Here is an 18,663-nt window from a genome sequence, read left to right as displayed (position 1 = left end):
GATACATGATGTCATTGCTCGTTAGATACATTTTTAACCAAAATAAGTTATGTGCTTATACTTTTAAATCAGGCAAATTTCATAACATTTACTTGCACAGGAGGAACTTCATAGACTCTATCTGATTAAAAGATTTTTTCCAATTCATGCCCTTCCAGTTGATCCTCCTCCCAACATAATCATGGGTCCAATATAAACTCTGCAATCTGTACAAGAAACCAAAATGATTATAGCTCAACTCTAGAGACTTCATAATAATAATTTCTCTCTCCGGTGAAAAAGAACGAACGACTTGGACCCGCACATGCGCGGTAAACATAAAATGAACGAAACACTGTGAGACACCTCACTACCGAGTCATGTTAAAGAGTCCTTCATGAACGACTTATCGCAAAGCGAAAGTAAAACCTTCCATGGTATCGCCATTTTAAAGCATCAGACTGTGCTCAAACAAACACAAAATACACGGTAAGAACTTATCGATAAACTTCACTTTATCTTCTGATATAATGTCGTTATACCTGATCATGTTTTTATTTCACTTGTGTCGTGTTAATCGATCTGAACGCTTATTTAAACCGATGAGATGTTGAAGATCCAGACGAGCTCGAGGATTATCATGAAATCAAACAGAATCACATCTGACATAAATACATGATACAAGAGTGTTCGTAATTACAGTAGATTATTAACATAATTAAGACCTACTCTGTTTCACGGGGGTTTGGTCATTCTATGAAACAACTTTATGATCACGTGACCAAACCGTTGTATCCTTGCTGAGAAAAACAAGAGAAGCCCATAAAAACCATTACAGAAATTCTAATTGTTGCCATTAAAAAAACATTAAAAACCATTAGGCTTTTCCATTGAAACCTATTAGATTTTCTATTGTTTATTGGACATCAGGGATGTGTTATTGTTTTATTTTTCTGTATTTTTAATATTCTATCACAGGCTTTATTTGTAAATCTTGTATAAACTGGTAAATAAGTTTAAAAGTGAATATGATATTGAGTTCATATGTGAGTGTTAGAGTCTGTGTAAGATCACATTTTCGGTATTTCAATAAACATCAGTTTTTCCCATAGGTTTATGGCTCAGGGGGGTAGGGCTGGGCGGAATGACAGAATATTCCATAACTGCTGAATAAAATGTCAACCGTAGGAGATTTTACTATTCCCTGTATTCCGGGTTAAAGGTTCTGTATGTAAGTTTCAGAGGCCACTATTGGCGTAGTTGGAAACTGCAACCTACAGCTCCGTCACCCCCCTCCCCCTCCTATTAGAGAAGCTACGGTTGCCGTCACAGGACAAAAGGGTTCCTTAAATGATAGCGGCCATTATCGGTGGGTTGAACATTGCAGTCTACGTCTCACAGGCGAACAACAGACTGAAGTTACGGACACAGGACAGAGATGATGTCGTCTGAGACAGCAGAGAGTAACCTTTGCAAGTCAAGTGACGAGGCTTATTTACAAAAGTGAATATAGTGAATATTATTGTTATTTGTTTAACATTGTGTCAGTGATTTATTCACTTATTTCGCATAGAATTTTTTGGCACGGTAACTTGGTTCGTAACTTACAGCCTATTGAAACAGCTTGCTAATGCTAAATGCGTGTAATCTTAGCAGGCGTTTTTCTCATTATCACTGAGTAAATCAGAGGATTTAACACAGGTAGTAAGAGGGAGAGCTAGAGGGAGAGGTAGGGGTGTTGGAGATGCAGGCAGGGCGAAGAGAGGAGAGGCAGAGGAGCTAACATATCCCGGGAGCACCGTACAAGAGAGAGTGTGGAAGCTAAGCAGTATTGTAATATAACTTACACCCGATTTATGCAAATTATGATTGTAAACATGATTTCTAACTTGATTTGCACACGGCCATGCAACAAGAAATTATAGTACAATAACAAAGTGCTAATAATATACAAGGAAAAACACAACTTCTCTTGATGATCAGCTCATCTATTAGCTAATGCTATCAAACAAACAGTTCACTTACATAGCGGAAATTAGATAAACTTACCATTCGAGCAGAGAGCTGGCAACTTTGGTGTCGCTTAGCAAACCTTTCCTGCTTCAGTGCCCTCCATTTGGGAAAAAACGGTTCATTTTGTAAGGTATTTCTTCACAACTCACAAAATAGTTTTGTGTTATATATTACATTTTGGTGAATAAATCCTTCAAAATGCTACACACTGTACCTTTAACTCAGCGCTCTGCAAATTGGGAGCTATTCTGAAAAACAACAACTAAATGAATCCACCAGTAACAAATGAACGTATCAAACATTCTTTTCACCTTCTTTCAGTCTGTAGTTTGTTGATCCGCTCTAGTCCGCAGTGCTCGTGCAGGAATCTGTGCCAGCATATAAAAACGCTCATTCTCAATACGTATTTCAGAAGTCCGGTTGTTTTTTTGTTAATAGTTTTAATAAAGTTTATCTTCAGGCGTGCCAAGGTTAAACTTGTGTTGAAATGTGCGATGATGCCAAAGTGATAAAAACACACAGCAGACCGTCTAAAGTCCAAGGGCCCGTTTCAGAAAGCCGGGTAAGTGCAAACTCACTGTTAACCCCAGAACAGTGAGGTTAACTCACTGTTAACCCCAGAAATCAGAATACTAAAGGTTTTTGGTTTTAGAACGCGAGGTATGTCAAACTCGCGAAACCCGCGACCGCAGGGAAAGTCAAGCCCATTTCAGAAATCGAGGTATCTTATACTCCGAGTGAGTAACCAGAGTAACAAACTCTGTGAACCTAACATGGTCGGGAGCTGGTTTTATTCCACAAACCCAGGTTTTTTTTACAATCTCTACCCCTTTTCGAAGCGGGAGAGGTGTTGAAATTGCATACGCCATTTGTTTATTAAGTCGTGTTCCTAATCGCGCTCAATTTAGTCACACAGACCTTAAAGTGTCATGTCTGTTTATTCAGGAACCCATAGATGAGGAAGCTGCATTAATTCGCAGAGAGTTACATTTATGTCGGGAGAGAATTGTGAGGCCCAATCAGGCCCAATCAGGCATCCTACTAGAAGGAGCATTTTATTTCTTTCAACTTTCCTGAATGAATGATGTTCATGTATTTCTACGACGGCGTTTTAGTGCCAAGTAAAAAATTAAATAAAACAAGATTTCGAGATTAAAGTCGAAATGTTGCGAGAATAAAGTCGAAATGTTGCGAGATTAAAGTCGAAATGTTACGAGATTAAAGTCGAAATGTTACGAGATTAAAGTCGAAATGTTGCGAATTAAAGTCGAAATGTTACGAGATTAAAGTCGAAATGTTGCGAGATTAAAGTCGAAATGTTACGAGATTAAAATCGAAATGTTGCGAAATTAAAGTCGAAATGTTACGAGATTAAAATCGAAATGTTACGAGATTAAAGTCGAAATGTTGCGAGATTAAAGTCGAAATGTTGCGAGATTAAAGTCGAAATGTTGCGAGATTAAAGTCGAAATGTTACGAGAATAAAGTCGAAATGTTGCGAGATTAAAGTCGAAATGTTACGAGAATAAAGTCGAAATGTTGCGAGATTAAAGTCGAAATGTTGCGAGATTAAAGTCGAAATGTTACGAGAATAAAGTCGAAATGTAACGAGAATAAACTCGTCCTAATATGCATTTTGTTTACGTGAATGTTGTAGTTTAAGAGTTTAAATTATGTTTAAGCACGTCATTTGAACCATTGAGTTTATTCGTAGTTCATGTCAGATTTTTTTCTTCTGAATAAATTCAGTTTCCTACATGACCGCTGCCGTGTCCTTTCAAATTATAACTCCGTGATGATGCGCCAGAAGACAAAGAATTTCCGTATTGCTAAATCCTAATCTAGAGTAGGATTCAACCAAATCCTCCACAGCCACTGTTTATAGCAATTCTGTAATTTTTCTCAAAGTATTACGAGTTTATTCTCGTAACATTTCGACTTTATTCTCGTAACATTTCGACTTTATTCTCGAAATCTTTTTTTTTTTTTTTACGTGCCACTAAAACGCCGTCGTATATTTCATATTAGGCTGCTGCAAAGATCTTTTTATTGCAGAAGGATAGCACCTACATGAGAGCGAGAGAGAGAGAGCGAGAGAGTTAAATATAATTCCCACTTTCACAGTTTTACAAAATAAATTAAAAAGTGATTGACATATAAACTTACGCATTAACACGTGAAGCAATTTTCTCCCATGCCAACTCTTTCTTTTGCTGCTGCGGCTGTGTCGCTCTTTTTTTCTAAATATGTGCTCATATTCACCGTACGGTTGTAACAGTACCTTCAATTAGATTGGCGAGAAATGAACAGCGCGCTTTTTGTCACGTGCCGTTGCCATGGTGAACCGTGCTATCTTCCCTCAATCGATGATGACATTTCATCGCCATGCTGCACGCGCATAACCTAGGTTGAACTTACTCAGAGTGGATTGATCTAACTCAAATCAGCTGGTCTGCAACTCAGAGTTCAGATTTTAACTCGATGTTGGTTGAACTTCCTTATTGAAACGGGTCCCTGATATTAAGTCATGTAGATCAGTGGTCACCAACCCAGCGCCTGGAGATCGACCGTCCTGGAGATTTCAGGTCTAGCTCCAATCAAACACACCTGAACTATCTAATCAAGGTGTTCAGGTTTGCTAGATAATTACAGACAGGTGTGCTGAAGCAGGGTTGGAGCTACAGTCTGCAGGACGGTCGATCTCCAGGAGCAGGGTTGGTGACCACTGATGTAGATGATTCATTGATTGATTTCTGTGTACAGATCTGAGGTCAGTTTCTCATGATGGAGAATAGAGAGAGCATTGATTCTGAAATGATACAGAAGAAGAAAGAACCAAGTGTTGTGCCTGTGAAGAGTGACGGCTCTATGGGTCATCCACCTGCATTCACTGATGGATCATCATCTGAACCTCTGTGAGTAGAAACATATTGTTGTTTATCTGATGTTGTGAAACTAGGATTAGATCACAGTTTGGTTTGATTTGCTCACTTTCATTTTTCTCATGGAACACAAAAGGTGAAATTTAATAATGCTCATGATTTTTTTTATACAGCACAATGGTGGATAGAGATGATACCATATGACCAAAATCATCACAGTTATCTGTATTATCACAATTATGTAAAAATATTATGGAAAGGTCAAAAAATACAGATGCACATCAAGTTGTATGTACATTTTACATGTTAAATGCCCTTTTTGTTTCATAATCATCAAAAACAAAGTTCCATCAACCTTAATCGTTGCACAACCGTTCGTATGAACATAACACAAATCAACAAATGATGATATTAAACTTATCAGATGACATCATTTAATAGAAAATTAATAGAAAAGATCAGTTTGTCTAAAGAAAGATCAAGTTAAGGTGTGTCAATATATTGATATTTCTCTAAATGTGTGCTGGACAGTATTCAGGTATGGTTTAATTGGCCATTGGTTTAATGGTCATTGACAGTGATGAACAGTGCTCGAAATTTGAATCATTTAAGTAATTCAGTTTGTTTACCAAAGCGATTCGTTCAGATTCATTCACTGATAGGAATGTAATGATACACTCAGCTCACAGTACGATACACATCACAATATTTTAAACAACATTAAAAAATGAAACTGAAATTCAAATAACTGAAACAAATGTACAATTTCATTAACTGTTTTGTTGCTTATACAACTTCACTTTCTAAGGCTTAACTGAGCCTTCTGTCCTGCAGGTGAGCTTATCATTTTAGTTTTAGTTGAGGAAATCGTCTCGGTTACGTCTGTCACCTCAGTTCCCTGATGGAGGGAACGAGATGTTGAGATCCGGTATAAAAGGAAGACAGGTGCAGCATTCATTTACCTTTTGTTCTGAAGAGCCTCTCACGACTGCAGCAGAATACGATACATGTTTGTGGCATAACGGACACAACGTCTCATTCCCTCCATCAGGGAACTGAGGTTACAGACATTGCAGAGACGTTCTCTTTCTGTCGGTCTCTCGACGTTGTGTCGAGCCGACAGATGGGGTTCCTATGGAAAACGCCAAAACGCTGAATCGTGTAACAATCTCTAGCGAAGCGTCGGTAGGAGGCCTGGGTGTGTCAGCACGAGTCTTTCGCGAAACTGTAACCTTCCAGTGTGATGGTCGGGGGATCCCAGTGCTTTCTTGGAGAAAGATTTTTACACCCTGACCGGTAACCTTTCATGGACAAAGGCCTTTGCTCTCTACTGGCGAGAGGCCATCTGGATCGGGGGGAGGAATACAGTTGATATAGATATGGTCTCCCCCTTAGGGGAGATCACATGGAACGTGCGGACTGAGTAGTTAACCGCGAGGTGAAGGTCCACTTGGGGGAAGTCTTGGGTTACCAGGAGTGGGAACCATCTCATGGGGATAAATCAGACAGAACAGCTCACGGAGGGGGTGTTCCAGACATCCGGTAGCACTAGGTCCGGTTAGAGCTATCTGTGATAGTTCATATGTTCTCCCGGCCTAAGGGGGAAGGCTGCTCTGTCCAGCCGACCCCCAGGGGGTGCTTGCTTAGTGATGGATGGAATGCCTGTTCTTAACCATGTGATTTGGTAAGAAGGAAGGTGGGTGGGATACCTATTCTTAACCATCTGGATAGCACACTGACCCAACCTGCTGGAGGGTGGGAGGTGCTTTCGCAGGCATACGACCCGCCGGATGCCAGTCCTACATGTTGCCACGCAGGATTTGGGCTGACAGCGGGATTACGCGAAGGATGTAAAACCTTGCGAAGGTCTTGGGCGTAGCCCAACCCGCAGCTCTACAAATGTCTGCCACAGAGGCGCCAGATATGATATATATCAGGTGACTGATTTGTCCACCCCTCGAACGCGAACCGTAGGGAGGATCGAGACATGAAAGTAAGCGTCCTTCAGGACGATTGCCACGAACCAATCCTGACACCTGATGGATGTCAGGATGCGTCTCTGCGTGAGCATCTTGAACGGCAGCTTGTGAAGGTGCTTGTTCAGGATACGCAGATCTAGAATGGGGCGCGACTCGCCATCTTTTTTTGGGAACGATGAAGTAAGGGCTGTAAACCCGCTGAACATCTTGGCTTGAAGGACAAACTCGATGCCTGTTTCGCCAGAAGGGTGTTGACCTCTGCCCAAAGTACGGAAGCGTCCCTGCCTCTGACAGAGGTTGGGAGGATGCCCCGAAACTTGGGAGGGTTTCCTCAGTATCCACAGATACAGTCTGGGGAGCTCTTGCCAAGCTCCGAGGGACTGAGAAAGAGGGACCATGGGGACGGTCTGCTTCACCATTCTCACGGGGGGTGGTTCGTCAGCTGGCGGAGCTAACCACATCTCGCATGGGGGACCCCGGATGGAAAGGTTGGCTCCGCCGACTTACCTGCCTGGCGGAACAGCTGCACGCACTGCAGGTTTGAGACTGACCTGAGGTCGGGATGCTGAACATAGTCCAGTGGAGTGTGAGATCGGCTGCAAGGGACACCCAGGGAGAACGGAAACTCTCTTTGTGAGTAAGTGGGTGCTAGGGCCTGAGAAGGGCCCGGCTTTGAGACGAGGCAGGAATCGTCTTGTACCGACCGGGCGCTTCTTGCGAGAAGGTTACTGACGGGGGGGAGGTTTCACCCTCAACTTCCTCTTCTGGGTTGCAGCCTGAGCTGGGAGTACAGGAACCGGAGCTGATGTCGAAGGGGGCCTGTGCTGCTGGGAAGCAGACGTCGCACAAGGTAGAATGTGGCTAATATCCTCTGTCTGCTTCTTCAACATGGAGAACTGCTGAGCGAAGTCCTCGACAGTGTCACCAAAAACAGCCCCCCATGAGCGATGGGTGCGTCAAGAAAGTGGACTTTCACGGTGTCACTCATCTGCACAAGCTTAAGCCAGAGGTGTCTTGCTTGGACCACTTGCATGGACATTATTCGAACCAGGGCCAGTGCCATCTTTGGTCGCCCGTAGGGTGAGGTCAGTATAATACCCCGGGTCGGCCTTACCCACGTGGAGCTCTCTGAACGCCTTGGCCTGGTGGACCTGCAGGATGACCTGGTTTGACTGGAGTGAGCCGTGAGTGGAGCGCTTCAAGTCTTGCACAGCTCTTCAGCCAGCTCCGGGAAGATCGCTGCTTTAGGTGTCTGGGCGTCCAGCATTCTGAAGCATCATTCGTTGACACATCTTGCCCACACTGCGGGCAGATTGTCATTCAGAAGTTGCGGTCATGGCTGGATGTCTTTCTACAGGAACCAGCCACTAGTTCGTAATAATTGTTGTATAGTTGTAATAGTTGTAATAATCCCTTCTTACAAACAACATAAAATAGAGACTGTGTCTGTCCCCCGGATTAGCAAACATAAGATATTGCGTAAACCTCTTGAAAGTAATTTAATAAACGTTAAACAAATCAAACATGAACAAAATACAGATAATCAGCTGTTACGACTCGGATTGCTTAATATTAGATCTCTCTCAAATAAAGCACTTTTTGTTAACGATTTGATAACCGATCATAAAATAGACATGCTTTGTTTGACAGAAACATGGCTAAAGCCAGATGATTATATTACTCTAAATGAATCCGTTCCCCATGATTATTACTATAAACACGAGCCTCGTCTAAAAGGTAGAGGGGGAGGTGTCGCTGCACTTTACAAGAATTCTTTTATTACCTCTCAGAAGTCTAATTTTAAATACAATTCTTTTGAAGTCATGGTACTTCACGTATGCATGTAGATAATGATACAGATGCCTTGGGACAGCCTTTCAAAGACACTCTTAACTCCATGGGCGTTAGTCAACATGTGTCAGGACCCACTCACCTTCGTAATCATACTTTAGATTTAATACTTTCTTATGGTATAAATGTGGACGATGTTAAAATCGTTCAGCAGAGTGAAGATATTTCGGATCATCATCTGATATTATGTTTGCTTCAATGGCCTACGGCTGCAAATCAAACTCCTTGTTACAAATATGGTAGAACGATCACTTCAACTACCAAAGATGCGTTTCTCGATAATCTGCCTGAATTGTCTGAAATATCTAGCATGAGTAATAACGTTGACGATTTTGACACTACTATTGAAAATTTTAACTCTACTTTCTCGGAAATATTAGACATAGTTGCTCCTCTGCGTTTAAAGAAAATTAAAAATAGCAGCCCAACACCGTGGTATAATGAATTCACTCAGACTCTAAAAAAGGCATCCCGTAAAATGGAGCGCAACTTTAAGAAAACGAATTTAGAGGTATTTCGTATAGCATGGAAGGATAGTACTCGAAATTACAGGAATGCAATAAAAACGTCTAGATCCGCCTACTTTTCAACACTAATAGAGGAAAACCATCACAACCCTAGGTTCTTATTTAACACCGTGGCTAAATTAACAAAAAATAAGTTGTCATCGACGTCAGATTCTGATTATCAGCATAACAGTGATGAATTTATGAACTACTTCACGAGTAAAATCCAAGATATAAGAGAAAAAATTATAACAATGCCACCTGTAGTGAAATCCGCTGAACAAACTAACTACAGCACCCCTAAGGAGAAATTGCAATTATTTTCTACAGTAGATCACGATGAACTGTCTAAAATCATTAGATCATCTAAATCATCAACATGCATGCTAGACCCTATACCTACAAAACTACTGAAAGAAATGCTCCCAGAAATTATAGATCCTCTTCTTAGTATTATTAACTCACCTCTGACATTAGGACATGTGCCTAAAGCATTTAAGGTGGCTGTTATAAGGCCTCTTTTAAAAAAACCCAAACACGACCCTAAAGAACTAGGGAATTACAGGCCTATATCGAATTTACCTTTTATATCTAAAGTTCTGGAAAAAGTAGTTTCAACTCAATTATGCTCCTTCCTCCAAAGGAATGACATTAATGAAGAATTCCAGTCTGGATTTCGAGCATGTCACAGTACAGAGACTGCTTTGATCAGAGTTACAAATGATCTGCTTTTAGCGTCTGACCGTGGCTGTATTTCGTTATTGGTGCTGCTAGACCTCAGTGCTGCATTTGACACCATTGACCACAGCATACTTCTACATAGACTCGAAAATTACGTTGGCATTAACGGAATAGCATTGAAATGGTTTAAGTCTTATTTATCCGACCGTTTTCAATTTGTAGCAATAAACAATGAGGTGTCCCGCAAATCACAAGTCCAGTACGGTGTACCACAGGGCTCAGTCTTGGGACCCCTGCTCTTCGCATTATTCATGCTACCTCTAGGAGATATAATAAAGCGACACGGAATTAGCTTTCACTGTTATGCTGATGATACTCAACTTTATATTTCCTCGATGCCTCATGAAACCCAGCAGTTTCATCGAATAAAGGATTGCATAGTTGACTTAAAAATGTGGATGAGTAACAATTTTTTACTACTAAACTCGGACAAAACAGAAGTGTTACTTACTGGACCGAAAACTGCTATGCGTAACAACCAAGAATACTGCATAACGATTGACGGATGCTCCATAAAATCCTCGTCATCAGCTAAGAATCTTGGCGTTGTATTCGACAGTACTCTCTCATTTGAAAGCCATGTCGCAAACACCTGTAAAATTGCATTTTTCCATCTTAAGAATATATCTAAATTACGTCATATACTGTCACTTTCAGATGCAGAGAAATTAATTCATGCATTCATGACATCAAGACTAGATTACTGTAATGCACTTCTAGGTGGTTGCCCTGCGGGCCTATTACAAAAACTGCAACTGGTTCAAAACGCGGCAGCTCGAGTTCTTACACGTACAAAAAAGTATGAGCATATAACCCCGGTTCTGTCAACCTTGCACTGGTTACCTATAAAGCATCGCATTAACTTTAAGATCTTGCTTATTACCTATAAAGCCCTACATGGTCTAGCGCCGCAGTATTTGAATGAACTTCTATTGTATTACAGACCTCCACGTACATTACGCTCTAAGGGGTCCTGTCAGTTGGTAATACCTAGAATTTCAAAATCAAGTGCAGGTGGTAGATCGTTTTCTTATCTAGCGCCTAAACTTTGGAATATTCTTCCCTGCACGGTCCGGGAAGCAGACACACTGTCAGTTTAAATCTAGACTAAAGACTCATCTTTTTAATCTTGCATACACTACACCTCCATAATATTAATCCTCAGAGGATTTAGGCTGCATTATCTAGATCAACCGGAACCAGGAACACATCCAACAACAAATGATGCACTTGTTGCATCAAAGAGTGCAGAACAGTACTCTACTCTCAGCCAGTCTTGTCTCTTTGTTCCAAGGTTACCGCAGGATGCAGTTCATGCCCAGACCTGATGGCAGAGCTGAGAATGGAAAGCGGTGACCTGACAAGTGCTAAGAGGATAGAGCTGGATAAAGGACGCGACAACTTTGTTTTTCCTACAACATTTCAAATGCTATTAGATTGTTAATGATAATCTTTAATCCTTAATTTTTATATTTTTACTAAGCCTTGTTGTGCAAGCACTGTTGAGCTTGTGCAGAGGCAGCAGCTTTTGCCAGAGGGGAACTGGAATCCCCTGGTTGGGCCTGGGTTCCCCTGAGGTTTTTTTTCTCGATGGGAGTTTTGGGTTCCTCACCACCGTTTGCATATTGTTTTGCACTATCTGCCTGGCCGGGGGGGCTGCTTTAGAATTCATACTTGTATTAAATGTGTCTCATGTACAGCTGCTTTGTAACAATGAAAATTGTAAAAAGCGCTATATAAATAAAGTTGAGTTGAGTTGAGTTGAGTTCGTCTGCTACCTGGGCAGTGACATCAATGGCTTAGAATTTTTAAGAATTTTAAGAATCTTTATTGTCAATGTACATCAGGTATACACTGAAATTGCATATAAAAATTAGTGGTGGGCCGTTAACGGCGTTAACGCAGCGAGACTCTTATCGCGCGATAAAAAAATGTCCCGGTAATCTATTCTCAAAGTTGGGTTGGGAGCTGGGTCTATACTACGCAAGCTATGATGACTTTCACCTTGATATTTTAGCGCGGATGTATACCTAGCTTAATTGCACTGTAGGGGGCGGGGGCCAGAACGAGAGTTTTCAACTCGCGTGATTCGCGCCACCTCGTCATCTCATAACAGGACTTCATTCGCGCCGCCTCATCATCTCATAACCAGGGCTTCATTCACGTCATTCGCGCTGCCTCAACATCTCATAATCAGGGCTTCATTCGCGTCACCTCATCATCTCATAACCAGGACTTCATTTGCGCGATTCGCGCCGCAAGTAGGTCTATCGCGTCTTTGCATTGACTTAACATGTAAATAACTCGCGCTTGACGCGCCATTAGTGTTTGGTCTGAACACAACATAAAGTTACTGTGAAATGACCACATCAAACATGACGTGCTAACATGGATGCAGCTATGAAGCCGCCGGGTTTGCTTCAGGGAAAATGTATTTTTAAGAAGCTTCCCAATAGAATCCTTGACAAGACTGAGGTTGTTTGCACCTTGTTCAATGTTGAATTGGTTACTGTACGGAATTGGTTTACATAAAGTTGGTTTAAAATTAAAAAAAAAAATTGAACTTTCTCTCTACAGGTAGTGGTCTATCTTTAGTTGAAACCAGTAACTTTGTATTGGCACCTAATATATTATGGCTCCTGTTTGACATATCGCTTGTTGCTCCCTAACTCTTTGTGAGTCGCTTTGGATAAAAGCGTCTGCTAAATGACTAAATGTAAATGTACTGTAGGAGCACTTCCAGTCTCAAGTACCACCTAAACGCAAAGCATCCCTTAGCTATTGCGGAAGTTACACAAGTACATCTTATTGAACATAATTTAATTTTCATCACAAATTATCATAGTAGAACAGCCTTCTCAAGCAGTTTGTGATGCATTTTGGAAACAGGAGATGAGCCCCTGGTCTAATGCGCCACCTGGCTTGAGAAACCCGTTCTCAAAGACTTACTTTTAGTCATTATTTGGGTAGCACACATATTCTGAATGCCTTCGGCAGAATTCAAATGAGCCATTTTAATCTAGATTAATCTACATTAATTCCAAGATTAGTCTAGATTAAAAAATATTAATCTATGCCCACCACTAATAAATATATATATGAATAGAGACTACAGCTCACTCCTTATTGTACACATGTATTATAAGTTATAAATTCAGTGTCCTGCTGGCCCAAGGAAAAGGAAAATAACTGTTCTTCAGTCTGTTGGTCCTGCACTTAATGCACCTGTACATTCTGCCAGAGGGCACGAGGTTGAACAGGTGCTGATCTGGATGTGAGGAGTCGGCAGTAATAGCCTTAGCTCTTCTGAGACACCGCATGCTTGCGATATCTTCCAGTGAGGGTAGGCGACTGCCAGTGATGTATTGTGCCGTCCGTATGATCCTCTGCAGGTTTTTCCTGTCCGCCACTTTGCAGTTGGCATACCAGGCCGTGATACCATATGACAGAACACTCTCAATAGTGCTGCGATAAAAGGCCACTAACAATTTATCTTCTAGGTGGTTTCTTCTTAGTATCCTTAGAAAGTGGAGTCGTTGGCGCGCCTTTTTTTCCACAGCAAAAGTGTTAGCAGACCAGGAGAGGTCGTCTGTGATGTGTGTACCAAGGAATTTATAAGATGAAACACGCTGAACACAATCAGGTTCCCCCTTGTTTTTCCGGAAGTCTACAACCATTTCTTTGGTTTTACTGGTATTAAGCAGTAGGTCATGTTCAGAGCACCAGTCAACCAGCCTGTTCACCTCGTCCCTGTATGCAGACTCATGCCCTCCGCAGAAGAGACCAATGAGCGTAGTATCATCGGCGAACTTAATGATGGTATTTGATGAGGGTATAGATGTACAGTCATACTTATACAGGGAATACAGAATAGGGCTCAGCACACAACCCTGGGGAGAGACAGGGTAGGGGAGCAGGTGGTGCCTACCTTAACCATTTGAGGGCGGTTGGTCAAGAAGTTCTTAATCCAGGCACAAGTAGAAGGGGGGATAGCGCTGGTGGTCCGCTTATCCACTAGATTATCAGGAACAATGGTGTTAAATGCCGAGCTATAATCTATAAACAGCATCCTGACATAACTCCCTGGCTGCTCCAGGTGGCTAAGTACTGTATGTAGAGCTCTATTGATGGCATCCTCCGTCGATCTGTTTTCTCTGTATGCGAACTAGGTTTGGGGGAAGCCAGGCCTTGATGTGATGCAAAATGAGCCTCTCAAAGCATTTTATAACAACTGATGTTAAAACGATAGGTCTATAGTCATTTGGACACTGGACTTTGGAATAGGTATGATGGTAGCTGACTTCAGGCACTGAGGCATAGTAGCCTGTGATAGTAAGAGATTGAACAGCCTAGTCAAAACTCCCACTAGCTGGTCGGAACAGGCAGAAAGTTCTTTACAAAGTACCCCATCCAGCTGCTTTTTTTGTATTTACAGTCTTCAATACCTGCCTCACCTGATGCTCCTGGAGCGTGAGTGTGCTGTGACTGAAGGTCTGTGGTGGTCGCACTGCTGTGTGTGGTGCCTCACTCTCGAAGGGGGAAAAGAAAATATTAAATTCCTCAGACAGTGATACATCAGTGATGGTAGCGACAGGTGAGGGCCCTTTGTAGTAAGTAATGCTCTGTAGCCCCTGCCACACCATCCTTGAGTTGTTATTGACGAGATCTTCTTCCACTTTCCTTTTGTAGGCTGTCTTAGCAGCTTTAATACCTCTCCGCAGCTCTGCCCTCGCCGCAGCTCTGCCCTCGCCGCCCTGTACTGTTCTCTATCACATGACTTGAAAGCATAGTTGCAGTTTCTCAGGGATGTCCGGACATTCGAGGTCATCCAAGGTTTTTGGCTTAGGATATATCCGGATGCGTTTCTCCACTATGACATTATCAGTACAGCTTTTTATATAGAACAGCACAGTCTCTGTGCGCTCCTGTAGATCTAGTTGCTCAAATATACTCCACTCTGTACGTTCAAAGCAATCTTGGAGCTAAGAGAGTGCTCCATCAGGCCAGGTTTGAACGTTCTTTATGGCAGGTTTTGATTTTCTTCTAAGGGGCTTGCTTCAAGTTGGAATAGACGTGATCTATTGTGTTATTCCCTCTGGTTGAGCACCGTACATACTGTACAAAGTTAGGAAGCACAGATTTGAGGCAGGCTTGATTGATGTCCCCTGCCACAATTAAAACTCCCTCTGGATGGGCCTGCATTTGTTTATTTATAATAATGTATAGCGGAGAGAGAGCTGTGCTAACTTCAGAACAAGACTTAAATGAATGCTGCACGCCGGCTTCCTTTTATACCGGACATCCGGGGCGGAGACCGGCATGCAAAGTTAATTCGCCAAATTTCATTGGCACCTTCTATAGTAGTCAGAGTTGATTGGTTCTCAAGGGCGAACCCCAGCTGTCGTTCTCGACACAACGTCTAGTTCCTCCATCAGGGAATTGAGGTTACATACGTAACCAAGACGTTTATTCATTTTGTAGATCAAAGCAATTATATTCTTTCTAACATTCCACACTCAGGTCTTGAACCGCAGGACAAAACCATCAGAGAATCTGGTGCAGATGAAAGGTTCATTACATGACTCATTTGTCATATTTAATGAAAGCAAAACATAAACACAACAGCAGTACTCACAGTCACAAACTATTTTCATGTGTTAGCGTGTTTAAGTGTCATGAATGTGTTCATCACAAATGACTGTAGTAAAATTACCACAATTCCATATAATTGATCAAATAACTTCAACCAATCCATTATAATGTCTAAATGAGTCATAACAGTGACCAAAACACATCATTAATGTTATTATAACTATATGTGAAAAGTCTTGATTTGTTAAATATGATCAAAGGAACATGTTTATATCACTAACAGTGCTAAACTCGCATTGGGGAACTGATCTGAACAAACCACTGTTTAATCCTGGTGTTTATAGAATAATATCTACAAATCTAACATGTTTTACAACAGCAACTATCGACACGCTTGACTTTTATAGAAAAATCATTTGTATTAATGTGGTAAGACAAATTGTAATCAGTATGACAAAAACATTCAGTCTCCATCATCAAAGAGAGAGAGAGAGAAATATGAGTCAATGCATTTCATGAATGAGAACATCACTAATACAATAACAGTTTATTATCATCACATCTGTCAAGCTTCAGAAGAGACTGCTGGGTTGTGTTTGAAAGAATGATTTCTGTTTTTACAAATTACACATTTCTAGATCAGAGAGTCAGATAAGAGCTCGTCCAGAACCCAGTGTTGTGTCTCTGAAGAGTAACTTCTCCATGGGTCCTCCACCTAATCTCAGTGATGGATCAGAATCATCTGACTCTCTGTGAGTATATACATGTCTGTCTGATTATTCAACTGATGATCACTGATGTAAAGTGAAGCTACAGTGAGACATTGAGACAGAAAATACTCTCTTTACAATTGATTTACTCATGAACTCCTTCACATTCCCACATTGTTTTATGGGTGTTGTGTTTTTATTTCTTTGTAGATCAAACATTGGATGTAAACATAATGTGAGTGCAGACGTGCAGTCGGATTCTCATCATGAATCAGTGGATGATGTTCTGCAGAGAGTCAAAGACAAACACAAAAGCATCATGAAGAACAAGTATGAGAGGTTATTTGAGGGAATCAAAGTGCAACAGAATCAAACGCTCCTGGAGAGAATTTACACACAGCTGTACCTCATAGAGGGAGAGAGAGAAGGAGTGAATGAAGAACATGAGGTTTTACACATGGACAACGAGCCCAGAAGAACACAACAAGACACTCCAATCTACTGCAATGACATCTTTAAACCTCAATCACATCAAAGAGATAAAATCAAGAGTGTTCTTACTAAAGGCATCGCTGGAATTGGAAAAACCGTCTCTGTGCAGAAGGTCATTCTGGATTGGGCCGTGGGAACAGCCAATCAGGACGTAGATTTCATGTTCCTGCTTCCATTTCGAGAGCTGAACTTGATTCAAAATGATCAGTACAGTCTTCACAAACTTCTGCTGGACTTTCATCCTGAACTTCAAGATGTGGACTCAAAGATTTATGAGGAGTGTAAAGTTGTGTTCATCTTTGATGGTCTGGATGAAAGCAGAATGACACAGATGTTTTCAGACAACAGTGAGAAAGTTCCTGATGTGACTGACACTTCATCAGTGGCTGTGTTGATGTCAAACCTCATGAAAGGAGATCTGCTTCCCTCCGCTCTCATCTGGATCACCTCCAGACCAGCAGCAGCCAATCAGATCCCCTCCAAATACATCACGCGTGTGACAGAAATCCATGGATTCAACGACGCTCAGAAGGAGGAATATTTCAGGAAGAGAATCAGCGACGAGAATCAAGCCAGCAGAATCATGTCCCACATTAGAAGAGCGAGAAGCCTCCACATCATGTGTCACATACCTGTCTTCTGCTGGATCTCATCCATTGTGCTTCAGAAGATCCTGACACAACATCACACGGAAGAAATCCCCAAAACTCTGAGTGAAATGTACATCCACTTCCTGCTGATTCAGATGAAGATGAAGAATGAGAAGTATGATCCAGAGAGAGATCCAGAGATCAACAATGAAGTGATTGTGAAACTTGCTGAAGTGGCTTTCAAACAGCTGATGAAGGGCAATGTGATGTTCTATGAGGAGGATCTGAGAGAGTGTGGGATAGACATCACTGACGCCTCGCTGTATTCTGGCATCTGTACTGAGATCTTTAAGGAGGAATCTGTCTTTCATCAGAGGAAGATCTACAGCTTCATACATCTCAGCTTTCAGGAGTTTCTCGCCGCACTCTATGTGTTTTACTGCCATTTAATGAAGAACATTGCAGACCTGCAGATTATCCTGGGGAGAAGATATGACAAGGATATGAGCAGTTCTCATGAAATCTCTCTGTCTGGGCTACTAAAATCAACAGTAGATGAAGCTCTTCAGAGTGAAACTGGTCATCTGGATCTTTTCTTGAGATTTCTGCTGGGGATCTCACTGGAATCTAATCAGACACTCTTACAGGATATATTGAAATACAAACACAACAGCTCAGAGGACATCAACACAATCACACAGTACATTAAAGAAACAATCAAGAATGCTGATTCTAATCTATCATCTGACAGATCCATCAATCTGTTTCTGTGTCTGTCTGAAGTGAATGATCAGACTCTGTACAGAGAGATTGAGGAGTTTGTGAAATCAGACAAACACTCAGAGGAGAAACTTTCTCTCACTCACTGTTCAGCGATAGCCTACATGCTTCAGACGTCACAGGAAGTGATGGATGAGTTTGATCTGAAGAAATACAACACATCACAGGAGGGCAGAAGAAGACTCATACCAGCTGTAATCAACTGCACCAAAGCTCTGTGAGTCTTCACTTCTCATATATGACAATCAGTTCTGTGTTTCTCCTGATAAATCTGAGGTCATAGATGTTTCTTCACAACCTCTCAGACAACTGGATTTTGTGTTGTTAAAACTAGTTTTGTGTCATTTTGTTTTGGTTGTGTTTAGATTGTCCGGGTGTAGACTGACTGATAAGTGTTGTGAAAGTTTGTCTTCATGTCTACAATCATCGACGTCTCTGAGAGAGCTGGACCTGAGTAACAATGATCTTAAGGATTCAGGAGTGAAGGTGATCTCTGATGCTCTCAAGACTCACAACTGTCATCTACATACACTGAGGTCAGACACCTT

General features: G+C 41.5%; 1 protein-coding gene across 1 annotated transcript in view; it reads left to right on the top strand.

Moving 5' to 3' along the window:
* The first annotated feature begins 293 nt into the window (after positions 1–293).
* Positions 294–18,663, top strand: part of LOC130411380 (NACHT, LRR and PYD domains-containing protein 3-like) — a 34,535-nt gene continuing 16,165 nt past the window's right edge. The window contains exons 1-5 of the mRNA XM_056735975.1: positions 294–468; positions 4,756–4,907; positions 16,182–16,295; positions 16,464–18,332; positions 18,481–18,651. Of these exons, the coding sequence (XP_056591953.1) occupies positions 4,774–4,907; positions 16,182–16,295; positions 16,464–18,332; positions 18,481–18,651 (2,288 nt within the window). The 5' untranslated portion in view covers positions 294–468; positions 4,756–4,773. The remainder of the gene's footprint in view (positions 469–4,755; positions 4,908–16,181; positions 16,296–16,463; positions 18,333–18,480; positions 18,652–18,663) is intronic.

Source organism: Triplophysa dalaica, chromosome 22 (genome assembly GCF_015846415.1).
Source record: "Triplophysa dalaica isolate WHDGS20190420 chromosome 22, ASM1584641v1, whole genome shotgun sequence".
Taxonomy (NCBI): domain Eukaryota; kingdom Metazoa; phylum Chordata; class Actinopteri; order Cypriniformes; family Nemacheilidae; genus Triplophysa; species Triplophysa dalaica.
The sequence above is the reverse complement of the archived record's forward strand: the minus strand, read 5'-3'. Positions and strand labels throughout refer to the sequence as shown.